Source organism: Podarcis pityusensis (genome assembly GCF_964106645.2).
Source record: "Podarcis pityusensis genome assembly, chromosome: 13".
Classification (NCBI taxonomy): Eukaryota; Metazoa; Chordata; class Lepidosauria; order Squamata; family Lacertidae; genus Podarcis; species Podarcis pityusensis.
This window is the reverse complement of record NC_138038.1, coordinates 3,138,255-3,153,295: the sequence shown is the minus strand read 5'-3', so window position 1 is coordinate 3,153,295 and position 15,041 is coordinate 3,138,255. Positions and strand designations below refer to the sequence as shown.

At 49.9% G+C, this 15,041-nt stretch overlaps 1 protein-coding gene across 1 annotated transcript in view; it reads left to right on the top strand.

The window, feature by feature from the left end:
* Positions 1–7,261: 7,261 nt before the first annotated feature.
* The window catches only part of MOCOS (molybdenum cofactor sulfurase), a 97,365-nt gene continuing 89,585 nt past the window's right edge, over positions 7,262–15,041 (top strand). The window contains exon 1 of the mRNA XM_080976642.1: positions 7,262–7,425. Within this exon, the coding sequence (XP_080832768.1) occupies positions 7,299–7,425 (127 nt within the window). The 5' untranslated portion in view covers positions 7,262–7,298. The remainder of the gene's footprint in view (positions 7,426–15,041) is intronic.

The following is a 15,041-nucleotide window of genomic DNA, read 5'->3' as shown; positions in this document are numbered from 1 at the left end:
TTTCTTCTGCCTCCTCCCCCTCGCTCTCTGTTTCCTCCCTTGCCCTTGCCTCTGCTCCTGAACCCCTGACATCCATCCCCCCCTCGAAGCCCCCTCTTCCCCCCTCCCCTCCTTCCGGTGCGGGATCTGGGTGCTGCCGTGTCAGGGGGACGAATGTCGGATACAGTTCGCTTCCCGTGGCGGGCCGCCATCCGAAGTCTTCCGGTTCTTCCTCCCTGCTCTCGTTGACGACGGTCACCTCCGCTTCCATCTCTGTGCCGCCGTGCTCGAAACCCGGGTCGTCCCCGAAAACGTCCATGTCCGTCTCTCCCTCGTTGCCTTCTGGAGACGTTGCTCGTCCTGGACCCTCCAGCCACCTTCTGCGGAACTGCTCCTCTGGTCGATCATCCCACCAATACGAGGGTTCTGAAGCAGATCCCGAGGGTGACCCCTCCGGGGAACGGGCGTCTCGTGTCGGTTCCTCGTCCGAGTCGAACCCCCGGAACGTGCTGGCTGAAAGCGTGGGCGTGAAAAGCCAGTCGTCGAAAAAGTCTGCTGGCATTGGCCTATGTGGGAAGAGGGCATGAAACTCTTCTTTGAGCAGAGGTTCGTCTAAAGCGTAGCCCGGCACCCAGCTGTTGGCACTGGCCGGGGTGCCCTCCTTGGCGAGAAGGTATTCTACCCCCTCTTCCCCCCATCTGGAGTCCAAAATCTCCGTGACTTCGTTGATGCGCTCCTCCTGTGCCACTCCCCCTTGCCCGGTTCTCTCTCGGAGCGGACCCGGTGCCGTTCCTGGTTCCTGAAACCTGTGAGGTGCCTTGTAGGGAGTGAGCACCGATCTGTGGAACACCGGATGCATTCTGGAACCCTCCGGAAGAGCCAGCCTGAAAGCCACCTGGTTGACCTGTTCGTCGACTTGGTAGGGCCCCAGTTGTTTATGCCCTAGTTTCTTCTTCGCCAACGACCTGGCCGGCACTGCGTGGGCTGCTAACCAGACCCAGTCTCCCACATGGATCTCTTCGCCAACCCTTCTGTGTTTGTCCGCTTGTACCTTGTATGCGTGTTTAGCCAGCTCCAGGTGCCGCCGCAGCTGATCGTGGACCTCCTGCAACTCCGACGCGAACGCATCTGCTGTCTGCGGCTCCCCCTCCCCCATTCTTTCCAGTCCCGGGAAGGTTCTAGGGTGCCTCCCGTTGTTGGCGAAGAACGGCTTGACCCCCGTGGACACGTGCTTCGTGTTGTTGTAGGCGAACTCGGCGAGAGGCAGGTAATCCACCCACGTCGCAGGCTGTTGATTCGCATAACATCTCAGGTACTGCTGCATGATGGCATTGACCCGCTCCGCTTGCCCGTTGGTCTGCGGGTGTCTAGCCGACGCCAGGTTGATCGTGACGTTCAGGAAGCCCATCAGCCTCTGCCAGAAGTTTGAGATGAACTGTCGCCCTCGGTCGGACAGAATAGACCGCGGCAGACCGTGAACCTTGAACACGTGGTCTATGAACAGTTTGGCGGTTTGTTCCGCCGTGGCCACTTTCGCACACGGAATGAAATGTGCCATCTTCGAGAACAAATCCACCACCACCAGCACAGCCGTCTTGCCCCTCGAGCTGGGCAGATCCGTGACAAAGTCCAGGGCCACTCTCTCCCATGGCTCGAACGGAGTTTGCAGCGGTTCCAGCAGTCCGGCCGGCGGTCTGTGCACTGGTTTGGACCTCTGGCAGGTGTCACACCTCGCCACGTAGTCCGCGACTTCCCCTCTCATTCCGGGCCACCAGAAGTCTCTGGCTACTAATTCCACCGTCTTCTCCTTGCCAAAGTGCCCGGCAGTGGGCGCGTCGTGCAGCTGCTGCAGTACCTTGGCGCGAAGTTCGTCTCCCGGCACGTAGATGGCCCCTTTACGGATGAGCAAACCATCTCGCAGCTGGAACTCGTCGGTCGCTGCCGTGCCCCTGTGCACCTCTGCCATCTTTGCTTGCGCGAAGGAGTCATCCTGCAACGCTCGTCGCACCGCATCCAGGTCAACTGTCGCCGCCGCGCACGCCCACACTGTTGGTGCGAAGATGTGCATGGCGGCCGCTGGCGTTGCCTCCTCCAGATACTGTGGCTTACGGGAGAGAGCATCCGCCATGATGTTGGTGTCCCCCGGGACATACTCTATTCGGAAGTCGAAATTCGCAAAGAACTCAGCCCAACGTATCTGCCTCTGGTTCAGGAACTGTGCCGTGCGCCAGTGCTCTAGATTCTTGTGGTCCGTGCAGACCTGCACCGTGTGCTTGGCGCCGATCAGGAAGTGCCTCCACGCTTTGAACGCTGCATGAATGGCCAGCAACTCCCTGTCCCAGATGGTGTAGTTCTGTTCGGACTTGCTGAGCTTCCTTGAGTAAAACGCTCCCGGCCTCCAAACCCCCTGCGGGTCTTTCTGCAGCAGGACTGCTCCCACGGCTCTGTCCGAAGCGTCTGTCTCCACCCTCATCGGCCTGCTGGGGTTGACATGAAGCAGCTGCTCTTCCGACGCGAAGAGACGCTTGAGTGCCTGAAAGGACTGCTCCGCCTGCTCTGTCCAGATGAACTTCTTTTTCTTGGAGCTGAGCGTGTCCGTGATGGCCGCTGTCTGCATCGCAAAGCCTTTGATAAACTTGCGATAGAAGTTCGCGAAGCCGACAAACCGTTGGACCTCCTTCCGGTTGCGTGGGCTTTTCCAATCCAACACTGCTCGGACCTTGGCGCTGTCCATGGCGAGCCCTTTATCAGACAACTTGTAGCCCAGGAAATCCACCTCCGTCACGTCGAATTGGCACTTCTCCAGCTTGGCGTAAAGCCTATGTTGCTGTAGCCTGCTCAGCACTTCCTTGACGTGTCTGTCATGCTCCTGCTGCGATTCCGAAAAGATCAGGATGTCATCCAAGAAACAGACGCACGTCTTGTAGAGGAGCCCCGCCAACACGTGATGCATGAAAGCTTGAAAAACGTGGGAGCCATTTTGCAATCCAAAAGGCATAACTCTATATTCGTAGGTGCCCAGGGGCGTGAACATGGCTGTCTTCCACTCATCTCCCTCCCGCATGCGAATGAGGTTGTATGCCCCTCGCAGGTCCAACTTGGTGAACACTCTGCCCTTCCGTACCTTTGCGAGGAGGTCGTCGATTCGGGGCATGGGGAAGTCCGATGGCTTGGTCACACTGTTCAAGATGCGAAAGTCCACTACAAGTCTTTTTTGGGGCGTGTCCCGCTTCTTAACAAAGAATACCGGACTGCCCCCCGCTGCCTTGGACTCTCGGATGAAACCGCGCTCCAAATTATGATCTATGAACTCTTTGAGTTCCTGCAGTTCGTCCTCAGACATGGAATACAGCTTCCCTTTGGGCAGCGCCGCCCCCGGCAGCAGGTCAATTTTGCAGTCATATGGTCTGTGGGGGGGTAGCCTGTCTGCCTCCTTCTCGCAGAAAACCTCCAAAAATTCTGCGTACTTGTGGGGAACCGCTTGCAGCGTGCCTAGCTGCAGCTGTGACTCCTCTTCCCCTCCTTCCTGCCTGGGCACGATGCAGTGTTCAGCGCAAAAGGAAGAGCCGAAGGTCAGCTGCCTCTGGTACCAAGCCAGCGTCGGGCTGTGCTTGTCCAGCCAACTCATGCCCAATACAATGGGCGTGTCCGATAGTTGAGTGACATTGAAGCTGATGATTTCCCTGTGATTCCCAAGTCGCATCACCATTGGTGGCGTCTGCTTCACCACTTGCCCCCCTAGCAGCTCCCTGCCATCCACCGTGACAACCTGCAGGGGCAGCGTGGCAGGCAGCAACTGTATAGCGTGCCGGTCGACAAAGTCCTGCCCTATAAAGTCCGCATTGCTTCCGGAGTCAATGGTGATTGGCACGTCCATGGTGATTCCATTGGGCAGCTGGAGCGACGCGGTGAGCCTCACTACCGGTTTGGGCGGGAGGGGGTCCATGGGCTGTAAAATCTCTGGGGACTGCTTCACTGACACGTCTGGCTGGGCCCCAGTGCCTCTTCCTCCAACCAGACTCCGTCGTTTCCCTGCTGTGGTTGTCCTTGCTGCGTTGCTGCAGTTACCATTGCTGAGGCTGCAGTGTGCTTGTGGAGCCTCTGGGGACACTCTTTCGCCATATGCTGTGGATCATCGCAGATGTAACACTTCCTGTTCCCTCTAGGAGGCTTCGCTTTCACTGCTGCCAGTGCTAGGGCTCTGGCTGCTGACTGAGCCCTTGCACCTCCAACCTCCATAGGTTCCGCTCCTCCTCCTGGCGGAGGCGTGGATTGCGCACGCGCTGCTTCTCTGGGAAGGAAGGAGGAGCCCCTGGCTGGTTCGCGCCCTCCACGCCCTTCGTCCCTGCTCCACGGACGTCCTTCCAGCCGCACCCCCACCGCCAGCGCCCTCTGAACGATCTCCTGCGTGGTCCGGGGTCTCTCCCCCCTCGCAATTTCATCTTTAACCGAGCCGTGCAATCCCTCCCAAAACAGGTCTCTTACAGGAGCCGAATCTCTGTCCCATTCCAGGGCACTGACCAAAGCGAAAAAGCGGGCATGGTACTGCCTTACGCTGGCCCTCCCTTGCTTCAGTCCATGTATCTGCTGCCGAGCAAGATCCACGTCAATGCTTGATAAAAAGCACCCATCCATCGCTTTAATAAAGGCATCCGCATTTTGGAGCGCCGGATCCTTATCTCTCCACAAATTGCGCAGCCATGCTTTAGCATCTCCATGCAAATGGGACATGATGAATCCCACCTTCTCTTGCTCATCTCTAAAGTCTTTGTTCAGCAGTTGCAGTGCACACATTACATCTGCTCTAAAGTTGGGGTACTGTTGCAAATTCCCATCGAAGTGAGAGACCAGACCGCCTGTTCGTCTCCCCAACCCAATCCCCTCCGGTTTGGGTGTCAGTTGCCCTTGCTTCGTAAGCACTTCCAACCTGACCTGGAGATCCCTGTAGGCGGCAGCTGCGTCCTCCTCTCTCTTCCTGGATGCAAGAGCCTCGGCATTCAGTCGTGTCACTGCTTCTCTGAGTTCCGCTATCTGCTGTTCGGCCGTCATGTTGTCTGCCGTTCGTGAGCTCGCTAGTAGGCACCCGCTTTCTCTCCTCTCCGCGAGGACGTAGATGCCCACAATTAGCAGATGGAGCTTACTGTCAGAGCTGCTTCCAGATCCTAGCTCACAGAGGATCACGCTAGCCAGCGATCATTAAATAAAAGTCTTTATTGAGTTACAGTTTCCATTCTCAAGCTGCTGCGTGCAACTCTACGTCTCATGGTTAGATCGGCGAAGCTCCATCTGAGTCTCCGCCCCTTGTACACCAACTTAATATCCTAGCCTTGCTCCACCTTTTCCGCCTGACTGTTCTTCTCTGGGTCCCTCTGCCCCCCGGGGTCTCTTCCTTCCGGGATTCCTCTGACGCTGACGCTGACCCCCCTGACTCTTCTCCCTCCTTTCGGCGGGCTTTAGGACCTGGCTCCCTTTCCGGGCTGCCTACTGCGCCACCTTCCTGTGCATTTGAACTTGGCGCGCGCGCCCAACCTTCCACCTTCCGTCTGACCGTTTCTTCGCTCCCCGATGGAGGTGTGGCCACTCCTGACTCGTGCCCTCCCCCCTGTTGTGAGCTGCCAGCGCTTGATCCCTGGCGCCCTTCCTCTTTCCTGCTCTCTGGCGGTGACGCTGGTCCCAATTTCCAACTGCTCCCCTCTGAGTCCCCTCTGGCTCTATCTTCCTGGGGTGTCCCCCTAGGCTCCCCCCTTGCCCTGGCCACTGGTGCTCCTTTCTGTGAATCTTCTGATTCACTGGAAAGACTCGGAGATCTCGGGTCGTCGTCATCACTCATCTTTTCTTCTGCCTCCTCCCCCTCGCTCTCTGTTTCCTCCCTTGCCCTTGCCTCTGCTCCTGAACCCCTGACACATGATGAAAGAATGGGAGAGAAGCTGTTCCTGTGTAGTTGCTGCCTGGGGTGTGTTGCACAGGTGCAAATGCAGGAATTTAACCCCCGCTGTGCTGCTCATCTGGAAGTCCCTGCACTAGGCACCTCCAGCGCTGCATTTCTCAGTCCAAAGGTTAATTATAAGAATCTTCAACCTTGGTATGGTTCAGAAAAGAGTAGGATTTCTATTCCTCTACCACACTGCCCTTTCTTACAGGGATCTTGCTGGTGTAGCTGATCACTCTCCTGAGCCAAGTGCTAAGAAGGATCCTGTTACCTCTTCAGCTTCCAACACCTCCTCTTCCCAGTCCTCTCTCTGATCACTCATCATCTCCACCAATCCTGGAGCTCTGAGATTTCTTCCCTTGGGGGTTCCCCTCCCACCATTCCTCTGCATCCAGCCCTTCTGTGACACAACTATTAGTCTGCCTGGCGCCTTCATTATACACCTTTAGGCGCCAGGCAAAAATGTTCCTTTTTAGCCAGACCTTTGGTTGATTGGACTGACATCCTATGCCCTTTTAAAACGTGGTGGCTTTTTTTTGGAGGGGGGGTTATTGGGTTGTAGCTGCTTTTATTTTATGCATTTTGTGGTTTTATATTTTATTCTGTGAACCGCCCTGAGACCTGTGGATATTGTTGTTGCTTAGTCGTTTATTCGTGTCCGACTCTTCGTGACCCCCTGGACCAGAGCACGCCAGGCACCTCTGTCCTCCACCGCCTCCCACAGTTTGGTCAGGCTCATGCTGGTAGCTTCGAGATCACTGTCCCACCATCTCGTCCTCCGTCGTCCCCTTCTCCTTCTGCCCTCCATCTTTCCCAGCATCAGGGTCCTTTCCAGGGAGTCTTCTCTTCTCATGAGGTGGCCAAAGTCTTGGAGCCTCAGCTTCAGGATCTGTCCTTCCAGTGAGCACTCAGGGCTGATTTCCTTCAGAATGGAGAGGTTTGATCTTCTTGCAGTCCATGGGACTCTCAAGAGTCTCCTCCAGCACCAGAATTCACCAGATATAGGACGGTATATATATATATTCATTCAATCAATCAATCAATCAATCAAATATTGAGAACTACAATTTTATTTTTTAAAAGATGGCAGCGTTTAAAAAGCCACAATTAGCTGACCTTAAAGTACCCATCCATGAACAAAGAAACTTCAGAGGGACTGCAATATGAACTTGCAGTTCCTCCCGAGTTCCACGCTGCCACCTGGGAGCTGAATCAGGCCCCGTTTTCGGTCCCCTTCCCCCGCCCCGCTGTCCCGGGACCCGTCTCTGGCGCTGAGCCCGTGGGAGGCGGCGGCGGCGGCGGCGGCGGGAGGAGCCAGGGAGGCCCTTCCTGGTCGGCGCGGGGCGGGCGGGCGAGCCGGGCTGCGCCTGGCGTTCGCGGAGGTTCCGCCATGGAGCGCTGGGCAGAGGCGCTGTCCTTCGGCGCCTTCCACAGGGGGCTGCCGCGGGGAGCTGCCTACGGCTACGGCGGGGAGAGCCCCGAGGGGCTGCGCCGGAGGGAGCTGGCCCGCCTGGGAGGTAAGCCCAGGCCCCCCCCTCGGGACCCCCAGCCTCGCCAGAAGCCCCCGACTGGCTTCTCTGGTGGGAAGAAGCCGCCCAGCCGGTCGAGGAAGGCGGGGAGACTGTCCCGGGCGGCCAACTTTCTCCGCCGGCTCCCGACAGGCAGGCGGGGGGGGGGGGCGCAAGCTGGTCGCTCCGCGCCGGACCCCCAGGGGCTGCTTCGGGGCTTAGGGGCTGCTTGGCTCCGTCTCCTTTTCCCTCGGGTGCTTTGGGCGCCCCAGTTGCCGGAGAGGAAGGGGCGCCTCGCGGGGACCCGGGGAAGTTTGGCCCCTGCGATCCAGTTAAGGAACAAGACCCTGGAGACTCACTCCTAGGCTTACTTTGGAGTAAACAACAAGGGCATAGCATATGTGACAGCGGGGAAGTAATTTGTCCTGCTCTCAAATATCCCAGCGGCCGGGGAGTTTTCTCTCTTAAGCGTTAAACAAAAGTGGTGTTTAAAGTACACAAGCAATTGTAGATTTGTACTAAAAGATTTATGTCCGTGGTTACGTGGTTTATGGTGTCTGCCCTAGAAAGATTCTTTTTGGTCACTGTTTTAGTAATGTTGTAACCAAAGTTGCCTTTACAGCTTTTCACATGTTATATAGCCTTTTTGAAAAAACAGCCAGCTCACACTTGAGTTTGTTTGTTTGTTTGTTTGTTTGTTTAAATGCATAGATAAACCACTCAATATTTTTAAAAACTTTTTAAATGTTCATTTACAGAAGCAATCCAGATGCTAATGTATATATTATAAAGTACCCCCCATCAGTATTTATTTCTAACCAGGAGCACCAGCAAGACTTTCTGAGCCCAGTTCGTTGCATGTGGATTGGGCCCTCTGCTGCACTCCTAAGCAAAAAACAACCAGAATCTGCATAATGCAAATCTATTATATTGTATTACACATGTAATATAATGCCTACCAGGCAGAATACCAACAGGTGAAGCTTTCTCCATAACTGCAGTTCCATACTAGAAAAGATTTACCCTGTATAATTTCTGCGTCCTACATAACTTTTAAAGGTGATGAGAGCCGTGCTGTACTTCAGTGTCAACTTTAAAGCATGCAAAAGAGTTCAAGTTTCCTAAGTTGTACATGAGCTATGCTACAGTCTGTAGGTCTTTCTTCAGCAGATCTTTGTCTGGTAGTGCTACATTCAGTGCAAGACCAGGCATTGCACTTCCGTTCTGTTCTGCTCAGATGCACATGCTTTGCATAAATCAAAATTTAGTGTTAAAAGATGAGCAGCATATTCATTTGTTATGGGTACTCATTAACATTTTATTTGTTTCTTAAATTTCTATACTGCTCTTTATCCGATGATCACAGGGCAGTTTGCAATATAAAAACACAAAAATACATACCATAATGACAAATAAAACAATACCCCCCCACCAAGTTTTAAAGGCCATAGATGGTTTAATTAGCAAAGGCCTGGGAAAAGAAAAATGTTTTCACCTGGTGCCAAATATATGTAATGAAAGTGTAAGGCAAGACTCCCTCGGGATAGCATTCCACAAACAGGGAGCCACCACAGAAAAGGCCCTCTTTTGTGTTGCTTTCGTCTAGACCTTACGGAGTGGGCACATGAAGAAGGGCCTCAGATGGGCCGGTCCTTGAGGTATTGTGGTCTTCAGTCATAATAACGGCAGCATTTATTCTGCATTTTTGTGAAGGATTTGAAATCCCAGCGAGGAATCTCACTGGGTGACCTTGCACAACTTGCTGTCTCTTAGCCCAACCCACCTCACAGGGTTGTGAGGATAAAAGGAAAAGGGGGACAAGCTGGGGAAACTCAGCCAGATGGGCGGGGTATAAATAATAAATTATTATATTATTATTTAGAGGGGGGAAAGTGGGATATAAATGCAACAATACCTTCCATAAATACTCATTTTGGGTTTTTATGCTAGTAGTAGCAAACTACCTGCGAGGTAGAATTGATGCTTTTGAATTATGGTGCTGGAGGAGACTCTTGAGAGTCCCATGGACTGCAAGAAGATCAAACCTCTCCATTCTGAAGGAAATCAGCCCTGAGTGCTCACTGGAAGGACAGATCCTGAAGCTGAGGCTCCAATACTTGTCGGTACAGTGGTACCTTGGGTTAAGAACTTAATTTGTTCTGTAAGTCCGTTCTTAACCTGAAACTGTTCTAAACCTGAGGTACCACTTTAGCTAATAGGGCCTCCCACTGCTGCCTCTGCGCCATTTCTGTTCTCATCCTGAAGCAAAGTTCTTAACCCGAGGTACTATTTCTGGGTTAGCGGAGTCTATAACCTGAAGCGTCTGTAACCCGAGGTACCACCGTATAGGGCAGTATACAAATTTAATAAATAAAATAATAATAATAATAATTAATGCCCTGTCAAATCTAGCAACGTTTTTCTCACAATGGCCAACCAGATGGGAGGCACGCAAGGAAGACTTGCGTGCAAGAGCAGCCTTCATAATGGCGGGCGTTTCAATAGTATTTCATAATGACTCCCCACACCCTTAAAGCTGAGGAATAAAATCATATGAGCTACATTATCATTCAAAGAAGGCTGGGTTTTCATTAAAATAAAATGTGGCTGATGTGCTTCGGGCGTGTTCTGAGTTGACAAGTCTGCACCATGTTACAATTGTAAGAACTCTGCTTGATGCGATTAATTTATTAGATATGCTCAGAAACAAATTTAATGCCTCAAGATGTCATCTACCCATAAAGCTTCTCCCTTAAAGGGAGTACATTCTGTTGTGTTTTGCACTCTGGCTAGGCATTGTCCTTAATTGCATTTATCAGATGAGTAAAAGAAGAGGCAAGACCATCTCTTAGAAGGGACCCATTTCTTGGGGATGAGTAGTTATTTCTCTGTGCCAAGGATACTCCTCGGGTGGTTGTGGGTGTGAGTGTCTAGGAAATATGGTTGTGGGTGATTTAACAAGGTAGCACATAGCCATTGATCACTGTATACTCCATGAATTTGTCTAATCTTTTGAAGCCACCCAGTCAGTGGCCATCGCTAACTCTAGGTTGCACATTCCATAGTTTAGCTATGTGCTGTGTGAAGAATTTATTTAATTTCATTTATCTGGAATCTTCCAACATTCAGATTTGTTGGATGGCCCTAAAAGGAGAAAACATTTTCTTTATCCGCTTTTTACACACCATGCATAAATTTATACATCTTTCATGTTCCCCTCCCCTTACTTGCTTTTTCACTAAATGAAAAGGTCCTAAATGATCGTACTGGAAGCAGTATGCCACTGAATACGAGTTGTTTGGAAATGCAGGAGTTGAAGGAATGCTGTTGTTCTCAAGGGCTGCTTGTGGGTCGGCCACTGTAGGAAGAGTGTTAGACTAACTAGATCAGGGGTCAGCAACCTTTTTCAGCCGTGGGCCGGTCCACTGTCCCTCAGACCATGTGGTGGGCCGGACTATATTTTGAAAGAAAAAAGAACGAACGAATTCCTATGCCCCACAAATAACCCAGAGATGCATTTTAAATAAAAGGACACACTCTACTCATGTAAAAACACGCTGATTCCTTGACCGTCCGTGGGCCTGATTGAGAAGGCGATTGGGCCGCATCCGGCCCCCAGGCCTTAGGTTGCCTACCCCTGGACTAGATTGGCCTTATCCAGCAGGGCTCATCTTATGTCCTTACGTGTTCTTGGGACGTTGGGAGTTGTGATCCAATATATGGATACCCACATGCACTAAACTAGCCTCTGCCAACCTCATCCCCCCCACCCCCTAATCTTTAGGACTGGCCAGCCTTGCTATACTGGCTGGGCCTAATAGCAGTCATGTTACACAGGATCTGGAGGGCAACAGGTTGGCCAACGCTGCCCTAAACCAAAGGTGTGGACTTGCAGTGCTCTGTCCTCTTCTGCAAAGCTTCACCCTTTATTTCCTATAACCATTGTTTACTGTGATGTCCTTGTTGGCACCCTATGGTTAATGGCACCCTATGGCTAATGCTTGTCTTCTAAACCAGAATCAGAAACCATTCCAAACCCTGAATCACCAGCCATTGTTTTTTGAGTGGGACATCTCAGTATACCAGTACGGTAATTAATTCTGGACAGAAATGCAGGAGAAGCAAAGAGTAGGCTGGGGGAAGAGGGAGTGTGCAAGTTTGTGTTTCATTCATACTTCCCAAACCACCTGCCTTCATTGTCTGAGGTTTGATTGAATTGAACATAAGAGTCTTGTGATATCCTAAAGACTAAAATATATACGATGGAACACATTTTTATGCTTTTGTTAATCAAGAGTCAGCAAGTAAAGCGACTCCCTTGATAAATTAGTTGATGCAGTACAGTATTAGCTGCTGAATCTACATTGACCCAGCAGCTTGCAGCAGGAGAATGCAAATAGGTGAAACTGTGAAGAACTTATTCATGCCTGAAGCTAGAACAGAAGCTATTTTTCTAGAAAAAGAGGTGCCAGAACTCACTATGAACACCTCCCTTGTTCTCTTATAATTGCAATGGTGCCCACCTGAGAGGTGCTAGAATCAGCAGTGGCGACCGCCCTGTGGAACGCCCTCCCATCAGATGTCAAGGAAATAAACAACTATCTAATCACAAGGACAGGCAGCCCTGTTTAGGGAAGCTTTTAATGTCTGATGTTTGTCACATTATCATTATCATTATCATTATCATTATCATTATCATTATCATTATCATTATTATCATTATCATCAATTCTGTTGGGAGCCACTCAGAGTGGCTGGGGAAACCCAACCAGATGGGTGGGCTATAAATAAATATATAAATTATTATTATTATTATTATTATTATTATTATTATTATTAAGTTCCAGCTATGTTCCCTATGTTTTTAGCTGCTCTTGTTTTTATCTGTAAGCTGCCTTAAGTCCCTGTCAGGAAAAAATGAGGGATATAAATATCTATATAATGCTACTAATAGTAATCCCTTCTGGATCAGACCAAGGGCCTGTGGTGGCCAGCGAGACAGGAGCAGGCGCAAGGGCATCTTGTTTGCAGAGACCTGCTCCCACTGATCCTCAAGGAATTGCTGCTGCCCATTGGAGTGATAGAAACAGTTCTAAAGTGTGCGTCTAGAGCAAGATGGCTGCAACTGTGACCTCATTGTTAACGGTGGCTATGGCAATTGTACCAGTGACATCATGAAAGTAGACTTACCGTACAACATCTAGTTTTCTCCTTTGCTTGGTTATAGAAAAGTGTCTGATTACTCATTTATTTTTATCATTTACAATTTTAATGACTACTACATCTTTCAGTAAATGTGTTACAGTTTGTTTTGAGTAGCCTCTTGGGGAAATGGCAGTCCAATCCATTTTCTGATTCAAGTCACCTCAGGGTTCTATGGCACACTGGTTGAAAACCTAGGCCTTACACCATCGTAATGGTTGCCCCTTCCCCATCATTGGGAGCTAATAATGTGAAGTGGAGTGTTGAAGTGCAAAATGTTATGACATCACAAACATAGCATGAGTTTATCTCTACATTTTGAATGCAGTTGCTATAAATTCTCTCAGATTTTTGTGCTTTGGGAACAACTTAATTTCTTGTATGAACCAACTTCCACTTAAATTGAGTGTTCTAAATTACTTCCAGCATGCTTTTTTGTCGTCATAGACTCCATTCTATTCTAGCAGAGACATTTATTTTGGCATTTTGGGTGACAGAGTAGTTAACAACAGTCTTTTGTTTGAAATCAAACCTTATTATGTCTTCTTAGCAAGAAAATATTATAAATTACTTCCTAAACAAGCCTGCTTTTATAGTTTAGGAAGATTGCCAGAACTGTGTTTCAATATGCAAGTCTTCACATACAGTTAGAATCGAAAACAAACCACTTCCATCTAAGCAAGTTGTACTCACCTTTTCAATTTAAGTGTTGCTAATTAACTTCTACACATATGTTCAGATCAAATTGGTGTGCATGGTTCACTTTTACACGCTCTAAAACTAGATGTTTTCAAGTGCAAAAGTAAGAACAGCCTCTGCCCCACTTGTTCCTGTATGAATATCTGTCTGGGCATGCCTCCTGTGAGCAAGTGATTCTGTTTACAGTGGGAGTGACTGAATTCTCAGCCAATCTCTCTACTGACTGCTTCATGTGCATTGAGAAATAAATAACATCATTAGTGACTACTGTGATCCTAAAGTGGGGGGAGCCAACGGTCCCCTCCAGATGTTTTGCACCACAATTCCCATCTGCTCCAGCCGATATAGATAAATGGTCAAGGATAATGGGAGTTGTAGTCCACAATATTTGACGGTGCCACACTGGCCTCCTCTGCCCTAAAGTGCCCACCAAGGCCAGGTAGTCTCCTTTCTGAGAGGGTGTCATGAGAGTACTGACTCTGGGGTTGCGGCGCTCATCTTGCTTTACTGGCCGAGGGAGCCGGCGTACAGCTTCCGGGTCATGTGGCCAGCAGGACTAAGCTGCTTCTGGCGAACCAGAGCAGCGCACGGAAACACCATTTACCTTCCCGCTGGAGCAGTACCTATTTATCTACTTGCACTTTGACATGCTTTTGAACTGCTAGTTTGGCAGGAGTAGGGACCAAGCAACGGGAGCTCACCCCGTCATTGCGGGGATTCAAACCGCTGACCTTCTGATCAGCAAGTCCTAGGCTCTGTGGTTTAACCCACAGCGCCTCCTGCGTCCCTAATAGGGTGGTAGTGTAGACTTAAATATTAAATTTAAAAACCCATTAGCAATTTCTTGGTACTACTGAAGGGACAGCAATGGGAAGAGTTAAACATTTGTACAATATCAGCCCTGGGGTGGTGGTATGTTAATCTTATTGTCCTCAGGCCAAGGAACTGGAGACTCTTAGACTATATATTGAATTCCTGAGCTGATGTTTAAAAGGAGACAGAAACATGATCTTGGTTGTCAGCACAAACTTAATAGTTTATGATTTACTGTGGTAGAAATCACATCAGTATAGAGAAAAAGCAGAGGTCTCTAGGCTGCTGGATGAATGCTCTGTACTTTGAATTAAGCCTGAAGTGGGTAAATTCCTCCCACATCACTATGGTGTGAACTGGATGACCCTACATGCCAGTCAAAGTCCACATTGTGCCATGCAACTGTTGCTCTTGTGTTCAGGATCAGTAGTTTGTATGGCTCTTGGGGTGATGTGGATGACAGCATTGCATCCAGCTGTTTTGCTTTCATCATTGAATGCATTGCAGCTTTGGATGTTGGGGTATAGGACAGGTCCCTATCTGAGAATGTGCAGAACTCCATGTCAAAATCTTTGGAAATAAGTGCTTTTAACACAGGCTGAATTTAGTTATAATGCCAATCTATAGTTTAGAACCCAAATCATGGTCTTAGTTTCCTTAGAGTACATGAACACCATGTTTTAGAGCTATGTGTCTTTTCGTTTTCCATATTTTTGGAATAACTATGACTTGTCGGTTGAGAGAATGGCTGGTGTGTTGAATCTGGCTGTAATCAGCAAAGCTGCTCAATGACATGGATATTGGAAGCCATATTGTACAGTGGTCCCTCGGGTTACGTACCTCTCTGGATACATAATCTTCGGGCTGTGAAAGCGGCAAACCTGGAAGTATTTTTCTGGGTTTCGCTGCTT